The sequence below is a fragment of the Kogia breviceps genome, chromosome 3 (genome assembly GCF_026419965.1).
Source record: "Kogia breviceps isolate mKogBre1 chromosome 3, mKogBre1 haplotype 1, whole genome shotgun sequence".
In the NCBI taxonomy this organism is placed as follows: domain Eukaryota; kingdom Metazoa; phylum Chordata; class Mammalia; order Artiodactyla; family Physeteridae; genus Kogia; species Kogia breviceps.
Genome location: NC_081312.1, coordinates 153271208 through 153286256, shown reverse-complemented (window position 1 = coordinate 153286256; position 15049 = coordinate 153271208). Strand labels below are relative to the sequence as shown.

General features: G+C 40.6%; 1 protein-coding gene across 6 annotated transcripts in view; it reads right to left on the bottom strand.

The window, feature by feature from the left end:
• The window catches only part of ADAMTSL3 (ADAMTS like 3), a 468377-nt gene that overhangs the window by 266276 nt on the left and 187052 nt on the right, over window positions 1-15049 (bottom strand). For all 6 annotated transcript variants that reach the window (XM_067030016.1, XM_067030022.1, XM_067030019.1 and 3 more), the window contains one exon: window positions 10726-10962. In XM_067030016.1, the coding sequence (XP_066886117.1) occupies window positions 10726-10962 (237 nt within the window). The remainder of the gene's footprint in view (window positions 1-10725; window positions 10963-15049) is intronic.

The following is a 15049-nucleotide window of genomic DNA, read 5'->3' as shown; positions in this document are numbered from 1 at the left end:
TTAACTATTAATGGATAGAGCAGAGTCATTAACATCAAAGGGTTGTTTGAAACTGGCCATTTCACATTAAAAATCCAGATTTCTGGCTCCTGTGGACAAATGAAAACTCTGACATGTTTATACACGGTTGCCCCCTTGAGCATATTAATGAGCAGATATGTATTCTCCAGCTCATGACAGCCCTCATCACTCACTATGACTAGACTTGAGCAGTTCTCTTCCAGAGTGGAGGGTAGATATTTGAGTTTCAGCCTCTATACTAAACTGTCTAAGCATCACTCATCTATCGTGCTGACTGCTGTGTACTAGAATCACAACTTACTTCCAGTTAGAAAATTTGGCTATATTTGTAGCAATACAAAACGTACAAATATCATCAGTATAGCGCCATAGTTAAGAAAACAGATTTTGGAATTCGGTTTTCTGGGTTCAAATTCCAGATCTACCATTTTCTAGCTGTGCCGTCTGGGCAAATGACTTAGCCTCTTTAAATTCCAGTTTCCTTATGGACAGAGTGGGGATAATGGCTATCCCAGCTTCATAGTGTACGACGAGCTAACACAGTAAAGTGCTTAAACAATGCCTGACACCTTATAGGCACCCAGTAAGTGTTAGATGCTATTCTTTTTACTAGAAATACAAAGTGATTTCTTCATTTACACAGGCGTCAAGGAATTCAATAAACGTGAATGATAAATCAGACTTGTTCTGCAGATCTGGTTCCAAGCAGGTCCTGTTTCTGATAAAAATCAGACCTCCAAAGCAGAAGCAAATTTCATTCAGTGAGTATAGTTGTCTCATGCTGTCTGCTGTGCTCAGACTCATGGTAGGTTCTTCCCAGGAGCACGGTGACAGGGTCATGTAAATGAGCAAACTGTAAACACACTTGCAAAAATTATTTGTAGTCTCTGTCAAGTGAACATCAGGGCTCAGTTCACTGATCCTAAGGCAATCAGAGAGAATCACACAGTTTACTTTCTCCCATCCTAATGGCTGTGGACAGCCACGGCCACATTGTATGGGAAAGGGAATTTATGTGAACATTGCCCTGTGCAAGGAAAGATACTGAATTCAACTTAGAAACGTCTGAGTCACTTTTGAAGAAGGGCATGCAATTCTTTTGACCTGAATAGCCTTTGCCAGAAGATCACTCAGCTTTCAGCAAGGTATCACCTATGACTGCCCAAAGAATCCACTTACTCATTAGACTCACAGAAACATGATAGGAAGCACACATTTTAAAGGAACTAATTCGGCATTGAAAACCAACTTTATCCTGCAATCCCCTTCAAACCTTGGAAACTGGGCTTCCCTGGTGGCGCAGTGGTTGAGAATCCGCCTGCGGATGCAGGGGACACGGGTTCGTGCCCCGGTTCGGGAAGATCCCACATGCCGCGCTGCGGCTGGGCCCGTGAGCCATGGCCGCTGGGCCTGTGCGTCCGGAGCCTGTGCTCCACAACGGGAGAGGCCACCGCCGTGACAGGCCCACGTACCACCAAAAAAAAAAAAAAAAAAAAACAAACAAACAAACAAACCTTGGAAACTACTGGAGCAAACTATGCACTTCAGACAAATAAGAGGGAGTTCTGGTCAGTGCCCACAAGGAGAAACCAGGGAAAGGGAACCAGTGGAGCCTACAGGGCTGCTGTGTGACAGCTGTTCTGCCGGGCTCCTGAAATACTGTTCATGAAAGAACGAATTTATTTTTTGAGTTTTTTAAAAATGAACTTTAATGTTTTTTAAATGTATCACATAAACTAGTACTTATTTTCATGCTGCCTTATAAATTTAAAAAATCACTATAAAGCCATCTATTTACATTTGTCCTTAACAGCAAAATCAACTCTTTTTTTTTTTTCTCAATACATTTTTTTTTCAATTGGGGTACAGTTGCTTTACAATGTTGGGTTAGTTTCTACTATACAGAGAAGTGAAGTAGAGTTCCCTGTGCTATACATCACATTCTCATTAGTTATTTATTTTATACATATTAGTATATATATGTCAATCCCAATCTCCCAATTCATCCCACCCCCATTTACCCCCTTGGTATCCATATATTTGTTCTCTACATCTGTGTCTCTATTTCTGCCTTGCAAACAGGTTCATCTGTACCATTTTTCTAGATTCCACATATATGCCTTAATATATGGTATTTGTTTTTTTCTTTCTTACTTACTTCACTCTGTATGACAGTCTCCAGGTCCATCCACGTCTCTATAAATGACCCAATTTTGTTCCTGTTTATGGCTGCATAATATTCCATTGTATATATGTACCACATCTCCTTTAGGTTGCTTCCATGACCTGGCTATTGTAAACAGGGCTGCAATGAACATTGGGGTGCATGTGCCTTTCTGAATTATGGTTTTCTCTGGGTATTTGCCCAGTAGTGGGATTGCTGGGTCATATGGTAATTCTACTTTTTGTTTTGTTTTGTTTTTTTGCGGTACGCGGGCCTCTCACCGTTGTGGCCTCTCACGTTGCGGAGCACAGGCTCCGGACGCTCAGGCTCAGCGGCCATGGCTCACGGGCCTAGCGGCTCCGCGGCATGTGGGATCTTCCCGGACCGGGGCACGAACCTGTGTCCCCTGCATTGGCAGGTGGACTCTCAACCACTGCGCCACCAGGGAAGGCCTACTTTTAGTTTTTTAAGGAACCTCCATACTGTTCTCCATAGTGGCTGTATCAATTTACATTCCCACCAACAGTGCAAGAGAGTTCCCTTTTCTCCACACCCTCTCCAGCATTTATTGTTTGTAGATTATTTGATAATGGCCTTTCTGACTGGGGTGAAGTGATACCTCACTGTAGTTTTGATTTGCATTTCTCTAATAATTAGTGATGTTGAGCATCTTTTCATGTGCCTCTTGGCCATCTGTATGTCTTCTTTGGAGAAATGTCTATTTAGGTCTTCTGCCCATTTTTTGATTGGGCTGTTTGTTTTTCTGATATGAGCTGCATAAGCTGTTTGTATATTTTGGAGATTAATCCTTTGTCAGTTTCTTTGTTTGCAAATATTTTCTCCCAGTCTGACGGTTGTCTTTTCATCTTGTTTACGGTTTCCTTTGCTGTGAAAAAGATTTTAAGTTTCATTAGGTCCCATTTATTTATTTTTGTTTTTATTTCCATTACTCTAAGAGGTGGACCAAAAACGATCTTGCTGTGATTTATGTCAAAGAGTGTTCTTGCTATGTTTTCTTCTAAGTTTTATAGTGTCCAGTCTTACATTTAGGCCTTTAATCCATTTTGAGTTTATTTTTGTGTATGGTGTTAGGGAGTGTTCTAATTTCATTCTTTTACATGTAGTTGTCCAGTTTACTCATCACCCACCACTTATTGAAGAGAGTGTCTTTTCTGCATTGTATATTCTTGCCTCCTTTGTCATAGATTAGTTGACCGTATGTGGGTGGGTTTATCTCTGGGCTTTCTATCCTGTTCCATTGATCTATATTTCTGTTTTTGTGCCAGTACCATACTGTCTTGATTACTGTAGTTTTGTAGTATAGTCTGAAGTCAGGGAGCCTGATTCTTCCAGCTCCATTTTTTTTTTTTTCCTCAAGACTGCTTTAGCTGTTCAGAGTCTTTTGTGTCTAGATAAAAATTTTAAGATTTTTTGTTCTACTTCTGTGAAAAATGCCATTGGTAATTTGATAGGGATTGCACTGAACCTGTAGATTGCTTTGGGTAGTATAGTCATTTTCACAATATTGATTCTTCCAATCCAAGCACATGGTATATCTTTCCATCCGTTTGTGTCACCTTTGATTTCTTTCATTAGTGTCTTATAGTTTTCTGAGTACAGGTCTTTTGCCTCCTTAGGTAGGTTTATTTCTAGGTATTTTATTCTTTTTATTGCAATGGCGAATGGGATTGTTTCCTTACTTTTTCTTTCATATTTTTCATCATTAGTGTATAGGAATGCAAGAGATTTCTGTGCATTAATTTTGTATCCTGCAACTTTACCAAATTCACTGATTAGTTCTAGTAGTTTTCTGGTGGAAACTTTAGGATTTTCTATGTATAGTATCATGTCATCTGCAAACAGTGACTGTTTTACTTCTTCTTTTCCAATTTGTATTGCTTTTATTTCTTTTTCTTCTGTGATCGCCATGGCTAGGACTTCCAAAACTATGTTGAATGAGAGTGGCTAGAGTGGATATCCTTGTCTTGCTCCTGATCTTAGAGGAAATGTTTTCAGTTTTTCACCATTGAGAATGATGTTTGCTGTGGGTTTGCTGTATATGGCCTTTATTATGTCGAGGTAGGTTCCCTCTATGCCCACTTTCTGGAGAGTTTTTATCATAAATGGGTGTTGAATTTTGTCAAAAGCTTTTTCTGCATCTACTGAGATTATCGTTTGGTTTTTATTCTTCAGTTTGTTAATATGGTGTATCACACTGATTGATTTGCATATATTGAAGACTCCTTTCATCCCTGGGATAAATTCCACTTGATCATGGTGTATGATCCTTTTAATGTGTTGTTGGATTCTAGTTTGCTAGCATTTTGTTGAGGATTTTTGTGTCTATATTTATCATAACTTTTTTTAATGGTTTACAGGCTACACGTGAGTTTTCAGCATGATCCAAAATTACTTTCTTTCCAGTGGTACCTTCAGTTCATGTCTGCCTCTCTTGTCCTCAGACCCTTCCTGCTGCATTGAGAGCCTTAAAGGAAAGGCCACAAGACAGTGTCTCAATGATGAGCTGTGTTTACATGTTCAGCAAAACTGGGCAATATTAGACCATCAACAGTTTGGTAATGAGGATGATGAACTGTACTCTATGGGTAACTTTTCATCCTTTCAGATTATCCTTCTTATTTGAGAATACTTTTTATTTTTCCAGGCAATTCTGTAATTATCAATGTAACAGGTTCTTGAGCCCTCCACACCTCCTAAAATAGAGTCAATATCCATACCATTTCTTATTTTTTTACTTTTTATTTTATATTGGAGTATAGCTGATTAATGAAAGAACAAACTTAAAATAAGGCCTATAAGGAGAGTAACATCTCCTTTATACAGACCGAAGAGACCAAGGCTCAGAGCCAGTAAGCAGTCACAGGAAACTAATACATCCTGCACCAAGCAGTGTTCACTCCAACCATGTCACTGAGACTGCTTAAGCTGAGGTCAACAATGATCTCTGTGTGGTCCAAATGAAGCAGGCATATTTCAGTTCTTTTCCTTCTTGACTTCTCCGAAGTATTTGGCACTGCAAAATTCCTTCTTAAACACTCACCCACCCATATCTTGTTTTATCCCAGTTTTCTATTAAACAGAAGATTGTTTTGTGTAGTCTCCATCATGTGTACCTCTTCCAATGCTTGCTCCTGAAATGATAGAGCCAGAACTCTGTCCTTGGGAATCTGCCCTACTCATTCAGTCCCTAGGGACATACATTAGCTTTAACCATGGGACGACCCCCAGATCTATATTCCTCATCTAGAATTCTCTCCTAAGCTCTAGATCCATGTATCAACTTGGATATCCATGGGTACATCAGGCTCATCATCTTTTCCCCACACACTTGGTCCTCACTCAGTATTTTCTGTCTTGGTGAAGGGCCTCATCATCTACTTAGTTATTATGTCAGAAATCCAGACATCATTCTCAACTTCTCTCTCTCTCTTCCCACATCCAATCAAACATCCAGCCCTAAAAGATATGCTTCTTTAATCTGCAGAATTTGTCTCCCCTTTTTCAGTCTCCCTACGTCCACCTTACTTTAAGCCCTTGTTATCCCAACTTGACCTATTATTATCTGCTCCAACCCTGTCTTCCCCAAATAATCTGCCACATTGCCACTTGAGTGATCTTTCTAAAAACAATCCCAACTCAGCTATTTCTTATAAAATTCTTCAATGGCTCCTCTCCTCTTATAACTTTCAGAATAAGTTAATGATTGGTTTCCACCTACATCTGTTGCCTCAATTTCAAGCATTATCCCACAGGTATTTTTCACCTCAGCTCTACAGAATGAGTCAAAGATGCTTAAACACACCTACTATCACATCTCTTCACCAGCGCTATTCCTTGTGCTTGGGATTCTCTTCCTCATCTTGGTATATGTAACTTCTACTCAACTTTTCAAAACCTCAGTGTCAAAATATTACCTTGATCACATTGCCCTTCTTTAACCCAGATTAAATTGTTTGTTAGTAACAATTATTTTTCACTATAAAAGCAATATACACTCATTGTCAAAAACTTGGAAAACAAAAAAGCATAATTCCACTGACAAATAATAACTATTATTATCATTTAGTGGAAGAGCTCAAAAGTTGACTGGTGGTTACAAAGGGAAACCATTGACAGCATATGAGATAGAAAAATGAAGTAGTAAACTCTGACCTTGGGGAAGATTAAGCAACAGCAAACATCAAATAAGATGGTTTAAGAGTAGGAAAGAAAGGAAGAGAGATTGCTTAGGCTACCAAGGGAGATTGACTAGTTTAGTCTTGGGGTAGAAAGGTGAAAGTGAGAGAGGAAAGAAGAGTAAAATGTGAGAGATTTGATAGAGGTACTGGGATAGAGGACATGCAAGCAAATACACTCGGTGACTACAATATGAATTCAGGAAGGTAACACTGAGAATTGTGGTGTCACAAGCAGAAATGAATAGAAATAGCAGTTAGAATAACTAGTGGATCTGGGAAGAACAATACTAGTTCACTTGAGAAGGGGTGGGGATTGGAGGAATTCCGATGGTGTATTGGAGGAATTTGTGGAATCTCCCAGAATGGATATCAAGCTTGAACTAGAAAATTCAGGATTGGAGGCTGAGAGAGAAATGAAAGAAAGACCAAGAGTTATGAAAAGCCTCTGCATTTGCAAGTAGATAAGACTCATTTATTCAACCAGTTTTTAAGTGAGGACCTTTGATGGGGCCAGACATTGTCAGGGTACTGGGGTATGGCAGTGAGTCTAAATGTACCAATTAAAAAGACAGAGAATGTCATAGTAGATCAAAAAACAAGATCCAACTATCTGTTGTCTGAAGAAACCCACTTTAAATATAAAAGCATCTATAAATTAAAAGCAAAGGGATGGAGAAAGACACAGTATGCTAACATTAATAAAAATAAAGCAGGGGTAGGTATATTAATTTCAGACAGCAGACTTCAGAGCAAGGGGAGTTATCAAGGGCATTTATGTAATGATAAAGGTATCAATACTCCAAGAAAACATAACAATTCTTAATATGTATATGCCTAACAACGGAATGCCAAAATACACGAGGCAAAAACCTACAGAACTGCAAGGAAAGGTAGATGAATCCACTATTATAGTTGGAGACTTCAACACCCCTCTATCAGAAATGGATAGATCCAGCAGGTGGAAAAAATTGAAGAAGAACTAAACAAATGGAGAGATATTCCTTTTTTGTGGATAGGAAGATTCAATATTATCAAGATGTTAGCTCTTTCCAACTTAATTCCAGAAAGTTATTTTGTGAATATTAACAAACTGATTCTAAAGTTTACATAAAGAGGGAAAAGACCCAGAACAGTCAACACAATACTGAAGGAGAAGAACAGTGTCAGAGGACTAACACTGCCCAACTTCAAGGCTTACGAATAAAGCCAAAGTAATCAAGATGGTATGGTATTGGAAAAAGAATAGACAAATAGACCAATGGAACAGAATAGAGAGCACAGAAATCAACTGACATGAATACAATCAAATGATCTTTGACAAAGGAGCAAAGGCAATACAATGGAAAAAAAAAGATAGTCTCTTCAATGAATGGTGTTAGAACAACTGCACATCCTCATGCAAAAAAATGAATCTAGACACAGACTTACATCCTTCACAAAAATGAACTCAAAATGGATCATAGACCTAAATGTAAAACACAAAACTATAAAACTCCTAGAAGGTAACCTAGAAGAAAACCTAGGTGACCTTGGCTATGGTGATGACTTTTTAGATATAACACCAAAAGCATGGAAGAAATCACTGGAAGAAATTACTGATAAGCTGGACTTCATTAAAATCAAAAGCCTCAGGACTTTCCTGGTGGTCCAGTGGTTAAGACTTCACCTTCCAATGCAGGAGGTGCAGGTTCGATCCCCACGGGTTTGAGGAGCTAAGACCTCACACACCTCGCAGCCAAAAAACCCAAACATGAAACAGAAGTAATATTGTAACAAATTCAATAAAGACTTTAAAAATGGTCCACATCAAAAAAAAAATCTTATAAAACTAAATGAAAATAAGATAAAATCAAAAGCCTCTGGTCTGTAAAAGACACTGTCAAGAGAACAAGAAGACGAGCCACACTGGGAGAAAATATTTGCAAAAGACACATCTGATAAAGGACGGTTATCCAAAATATATCAATAACTCTAAACAATAAGAAAATAAGCAACCCAATTAAAAAGTGGGCAAAAGACCTGAACAGACACCACATCATAGAAGATATATAGGTGATAAATAAGCATGTAAAAAGATGCTCAACATTACATGTCATTAGAGAACTGCAAATTAAAACAACAATATGATACTCCTACACACGTATTACAATGACCAAAATCTGGAACAATGACACCACCAAATGCTGGAGGTGATGTGGAATGACAGTAACTGTTACTCATTGCTGGTAGGAGTGCAAAATGCAGTCACTTTGGAAGACAGTTTGAGACTCTCTTACAAAAATAAACATACTCTTACCATGATACAGCAATCACACTCCTTGGTATTTACCCAAATGTATTAAAAAGTTGTGTCCACACAAAAAGCTGCATATGATGTTTATAGCAGCTTTATTCATAATTGCCGAAACTTGGAAGCAACCAAGATGTCTTTCAGCAGGTGAATGAATGAATAAAATGCGGCACATCCTGACAATGGAATATTATTCAGCACTAAGAAGAAATGAGCTATCAAGTGATAAAAAGACATAGAGAAAATTTAGATGCGTATTACTAAGTGAAAGAAGCCAATCTGAAAAGCCTACACGGTATGATTCCAACTATATGACATTCTGGAAAAGATAAAACTATGGAGGAAGTTAAAAGATCAGTGGTTACCAGGGGTTAAGAGTAGGAGGAATGAGTAGGCAGAGCACAGAGGATTTTTAGGTGAGTGAAAATACTCTGTATGATACCACAATGACAGATACATGTCATTATACTTTTGTCCAAACCCATGGAATATTCAACTCCAAGAGTGGACCCTAATGGAAACTATGGACTTTGGGTGACTATGATGCATCAATGTAGGTTCATCAATTGTAATAAAGGTACCACTCTGGTGGGGGAGTGTTGAAAATGGTGGAGGCTCTGCATGTGTGCGGGCAGGGGGTATATGGGAAATATCAGTACCTTCCACTCAATTTTGCTCTGAACCTAAAAAATTTTAAGTCCTTTTTTAAAAAGGTGGGGGAACGGGAGAGAAGAGTTCAGGAAGAGGCTGGAAAGGTAAGCAAGGATCCTGGATGTCATCATCAATGCAATGACAAGCCATTTAGGGATTTTGGTGGGAGGAGTGAAAAACTCTGATTGAGGCTTTAAGACAATCAGTTTGGCTACTGTGTGGAGAATGAATCAAATGGGGACAGTGTTGGAAGCTGGGAGATCAGGACAGGAGGCTATTGTTTAGGTCAGAATATTGTTTATAGTTTAGGTCAGAGCTAATGCGGGGCTTAGACCAGGAAGGAAATCAGTGGAGATAGAAACGGTGGATTCAAAAGAGGCTTTGGAGGTAGAACTGACAGGACTTGACAATGGATTAGATGTGTAGATTGAAAGAAGAATCAAGAATGACTCCAGGGTTTTGTGGTGAGCAACTGGAAGCCGTTTTCCAGATGAAAAGATGTAGGAAGGAGAAACTAGTCTGAGGAACAAGACCACGGTTCATCTAAGCATATGAAGTCAGAGATGCCTGGCAGTGTCTGACTTAGTAGATGGTTAGGTTCATTTGCTATTGTTCCTACCATTTTTGTTATGAACATAATAGGGTAGATGGAATACTAGGCACTCATTATGTTTACAATTCTTTTTTCCAGTGATCAAAGAAATGGGGTGGAATCCTATCCTTTCCCTACTATCCCCATACTGTCTCAGCAACCTGTCATAGTCCCCTGAATCCTCAGACCCATGACAAGCCGTGGGGTATTATACCTCAGACATACTCACTGCAGCTCTCCAAAGTCCACTCTGAAAAGTCTGCTGGAACACATTCATGCTAATTAATTAATATATAAGTCATTGCTCCCAAAGACCCAAAACAATGAGTTAGTTTTAGTAAGAAAGGTCAGAGAACCTATCAATATTAGCCTTCCAAAGCAGTGATTCTCAAAGTGGGGTCCCTGGGCCAGGAACAGCAGCACCTCCTGGGAACTTGTCAGAAATGCACATTTTCAGGCCCTACCCCAGACCGACTGGATCAGACACTCTAGCATTGGGGCCCAGAACACTGTGTTTTAACAAGTCCTTCATGTGATTCTGATGCACTTTCAAGTTGGAGAACCACTGATCTAGAAAAACCACAAGTCATGTACTACAATCTTTTGATTCTACAGGGGCAAAGTTTACACTATTTTAAATAAGTAAAAGATAAGCTACAGGTGAGTAATACTCCCTAAAAAATCTTTACATTACAATGATCAAAGACAATATTTCATCTGCGTGAACAGAAGTGCAGAAGAAAAAGATTATTGAGAGTGGTCGTGGCACATCCTTGAAGCAGGGGTACAGGAAGTAGGTGTGGCTTACCTGACAGATGCCGCTAATACACATGTCCAAGGAGTCAGCATTGCAACGAGTTCCATCCAAGACCTTGGGTGCCAGCTCCACTACCAAGTTCTGTCCCCGTGCGTGACACTTGAGTGCGCAGGGGGTAGCATGATCGTTGTACTCTGGAAGCCACTCATAATAACGCCCCTGATACTGAACATCATTGTAGGCTGAACACTGCTGGGCTCTGAAGTCCTCCGCATCCGGAGGGCAGTCCTGGGGGGCAGAGAAAAAGGGCCACATGCACATCACCCAGTGAGATGGGCCAACAGAAGGCTGAACAAGTGTACCTGAGTCCCATGAGAGCAGACCCCAATTGCTTCTCTCCCAGAAGTCACTTCATTCCTCCCCTTTCTTTTTTTTTTTTTTTCCTTCAAAACAGAATCTGTAGTGTGGAGTTCTACTGGTACCTCTGTGATAAAGGAGGGGATCACCTCATTTATTCTGATTATTTTTCCACCCAGATTGTTTTCTCCAGTTAATTAAAGCTTACCATACTTAAATGCCAAATTTTGCTCTATTTTAACCATACTGAATATAAATTTTCAAATGCGTTACACAACCTCCTTCTTTTTGAGACAAGGGAAAATGGAATGTTTTTGATGTTTCCAGGTGACCTAATAAGGTCTTCACAGGAAATATTAATTATCTTCCATGCCTTTAGGAGCCATTTTAATACAAAGGATTGTTATTAACTGGCCCCAAACTGCTGTGCTCTGTGGGGGCTTGTGTTTGTTTCATTGCTTTTGTCATTGTTATTTAGTTCATCACCTTTCCTCTCTTGTTTTCAGACCCCCAGCCCTAGCTCTTTACTGGTACCTGGTGCCTGCCTTCAACAGGCTCTAGAATGGAAAGGGATAATGTAGCTTTTTCAAATTCTGTCTACAACAAAAGCAAATAAATCCCAAGTTAATACCCCAAGGAGCTCTCATAATAATAGGACAAAGTGTTTGTACAAGTCTTGATGACTCAAGGGTCTTTTTATTTAATTACTAATCAATCTCATCAGATATTGCCAAAGCAAGATGCTGGATGATAAAAATGTTAGTTTAGGGCTTCCCTGGTGGCGCAGTGGTTGAGAATCCGCCTGCCGATGCAGGGGACACGGGTTCGTGCCCCGGTCCGGGAAGATCCCACATGCCGCCGAGCGGCTGGGTCCATGAGCCATGGCCGCTGAGCCTGCGTGTCCGGAGCCTGTGCTCCGCAACGGGAGAGGCCACAACAGTGAGAGGCCCATGTATCACAAAAAAAAAAAAAAAAAAAAAGTTAGTTTACTCTCCAAAACTGAGCACACTGTGATGACCTAGAGGGGTGGGATGGGGGTTGGGGTGGGAGGGAGGCTTAGGAGGTAAGGGATATATGTATACATATAGCTGAGTCACTCTGTCGTACAGCAGAAACTAACACAACATTTTAAAGCAAATATACTCCAATAAACAACAACAACAACAAGAAGGAGTCCTTGTAAGTTAGGCATAGAGAATAAAAATTGAGAAGCGAGTCTTTTCCATCCTGCGCCTCCGGAAGACCCTGTCCAAGGGCAGAGGTGCCGGCGGCTCCCGTGAGGCTGTGCCAGACCCCCAGGCCCTGCAGGCCAGCGAGCTGGACGGTGCCCACTCCCTGGTCACCAGAACCCCTATCCTCAGCCTCTCGGCCCACGAGACGGGCCAGTCCAATAGCGACTGTGCCGACCCTTCCGAGGTGATGCGTCCCAGGGCCCCCGTTTCCGGCCCGGCGGTGGCCGAGGAGTGCGAGACCACGGCGGGGCACAGGGCGGACACAGAACTCCGCAGCTTTCACTCGGCTGCGGGGCAGAAGGATCTGCTCTCGGACGTCCAGCAGGCGACCCACCTCCAGCAGCTGCGGCAACAGCCCCCGGCCCGATTCGCGCCCCCGGGGTCCTGTCGGGCCTGGAATGACACCCACCGTCCCCAGCGCCCCTACCGGCCAGGACCCCAGTCCCACCCACGGCAGCGCTTGGTTAAAGCGGGCTCTATAGTCAGACTGCCCTGGATTTGAGCCCTGGAGTTTCCACTTTGCTGTGCAAACTAAGCCGCGTGGATTAAAGGCTCTTGGCACTCCAGCCAGGTGTCAAGGCTGTGTCTCTGAGGTGGGAGAACCAACCTCAGGACACTGGTCCACAAGAGACCTCCCAGCTCCACGTAATATCAAACGGTGAAAATCTCCCAGAGACCTCCATCTCAACACCAAGACCCAGCTTCACTCAAGGACCAGCAACGAACAGTGCTGAACACCCTATACCCAACAAAGAGCAAGACAGGTCTACAGCCCCATCCATTAGCAGAGAGGCTGCCTAAAATCATAATAAGGTTACCAACATCCCCACCATACACACCACCAGATGTGGACCTGCCCACCAGAAAGACAAGATCCAGCCTCATCCACCAGAACAGAGGCACTAGTCCCCCCAACCAGGAAACCTGTTCAACCCACTGAACCAACCTCAGCCACTGGGGACAGCCACCAAAAACAGAGAGAACTACGAACTTGCAGCCTGCAAAAAGGAGACCCCAAACACAGTAAGATAAGCAATATGAGAAGACAGAAAAACACACAGCAGATGAAGGAGCAAGATAAAAACACACCAGACCTAACAAATGAAGAGGTACTAGCCAGTCTACCTGAAAAGGAATTCAGAATAATGATAGTAAAGATGATTCAAAATCTTGGAAATAGAATAGACAAATTGCAAGAAACAGTTAACAAGGACCGAGAAGAAATAAAGAGGAAGCAAGTAATGATGAGCAACACAATAAATGAAATGAAAAATACTCTAGATGGGATCAATAGCAGAATAACTGAGGCAGAAGGACGGATAAGTGACCTGGAAGATAAAATAGTGGAAATAACTACTGCAGAGCAGAAGAAAGAAAAAAGAATGAAAAGAACTGAGGACAGTCTCAGAGACCTCTGGGACAACATTAAATGCACCAACATTCGAATTATAGGGGTCCCAGAAGGAAAAGAGAAAAAGAAAGGAACTGAGAAAATATTTGAAGAGATTATAGTTGAAAACTTCCCTAATATAGGAAAGGAAATAGCCAATCAGTCCAGGAAGCACAGAGAGTCCCATACAGGATAAACCCAAGGAGAAACATGCCAAGACACATAATAATCAAACTGTCAAAAATTAAATACAAAGAAAACATATTAAAAGCAGCAAGGGAAAAACAACAAATAACACACAAGGGAATCACCGTAAGGTTAATATCTGATCTTTCAGCAGAAACTCTACAAGCCAGAAGGGAGTGGCAGGACATATTTAAAGTGATGAAGGAAAAAAAACCTACAACCAAGATTACTCTACCCAGCAAGGATCTCATTCAGATTTGATGGAGAAATTAAAACCTTTACAGACAAGCAAAAGCTGAGAGAGTTCAGCACCACCAAACCAGCTTTACAACAAATGCTAAAGGAACTTCTCTAAGCAAGAAACACAAGAGAAGTAAAAGACCTACAAGAACAACCCAAAACAATTAAGTAAATGGTAATAGGAACATACATATCGATAATTACCTTAAATGTAAATGGATTAAATGCTCCCACCAAAAGACACAGACTGGCTGAATGGATACAAAAACAGGACCCATATATATGCTGTCTACAAGAGACCCACTTCAGACCTAGGGACACATACAGACTGAAAGTGAGGGGATGGAAAAAGATATTCCATGCAAATGGAAATCACAAGAAAGCTAGAGTAGCAATTCTCATATCAGACAAAATAGATTTTAAAATAAAAACTATTACAAGAGACAAAGAAGGACACTACATAAAGATCAAGGGATCGATCCATGAAGAAGATATAACAATTGTAAATATTTATGCACCCAACGTAGGAGCACCTCAATACATAAGGCAAATACTAACAGCCATAAAAGGGGAAATCGACAGTAACACAATCATAGTAGGGGACTTTAACACCCCACTTTCACCAATGGACAGATCATCCAAAATGAAAATAAATAAGGAAACACAAGCTTTAAATGATACATAACACAAGATGGATTTACTTGATATTTATAGGACATTCCATCCAAAAACAACAGAATACACATTTTTCTCAAGTGCTCATGGAACATTCTCCAGGATAGATCATATCTTGGGTCACAAATCTAGCCTTGGCAAATTTAAGAAAACTGAAATCGTATCAAGTATCTTTTCTGACCACAATGCTATGAGACTAGATATCAATTACAGGAAAAGATCTGTAAAAAATACAAACACATGGAGGCTAAACAATACACTACTTAATAACGAAGTGATCAATGAAGAAATCAAA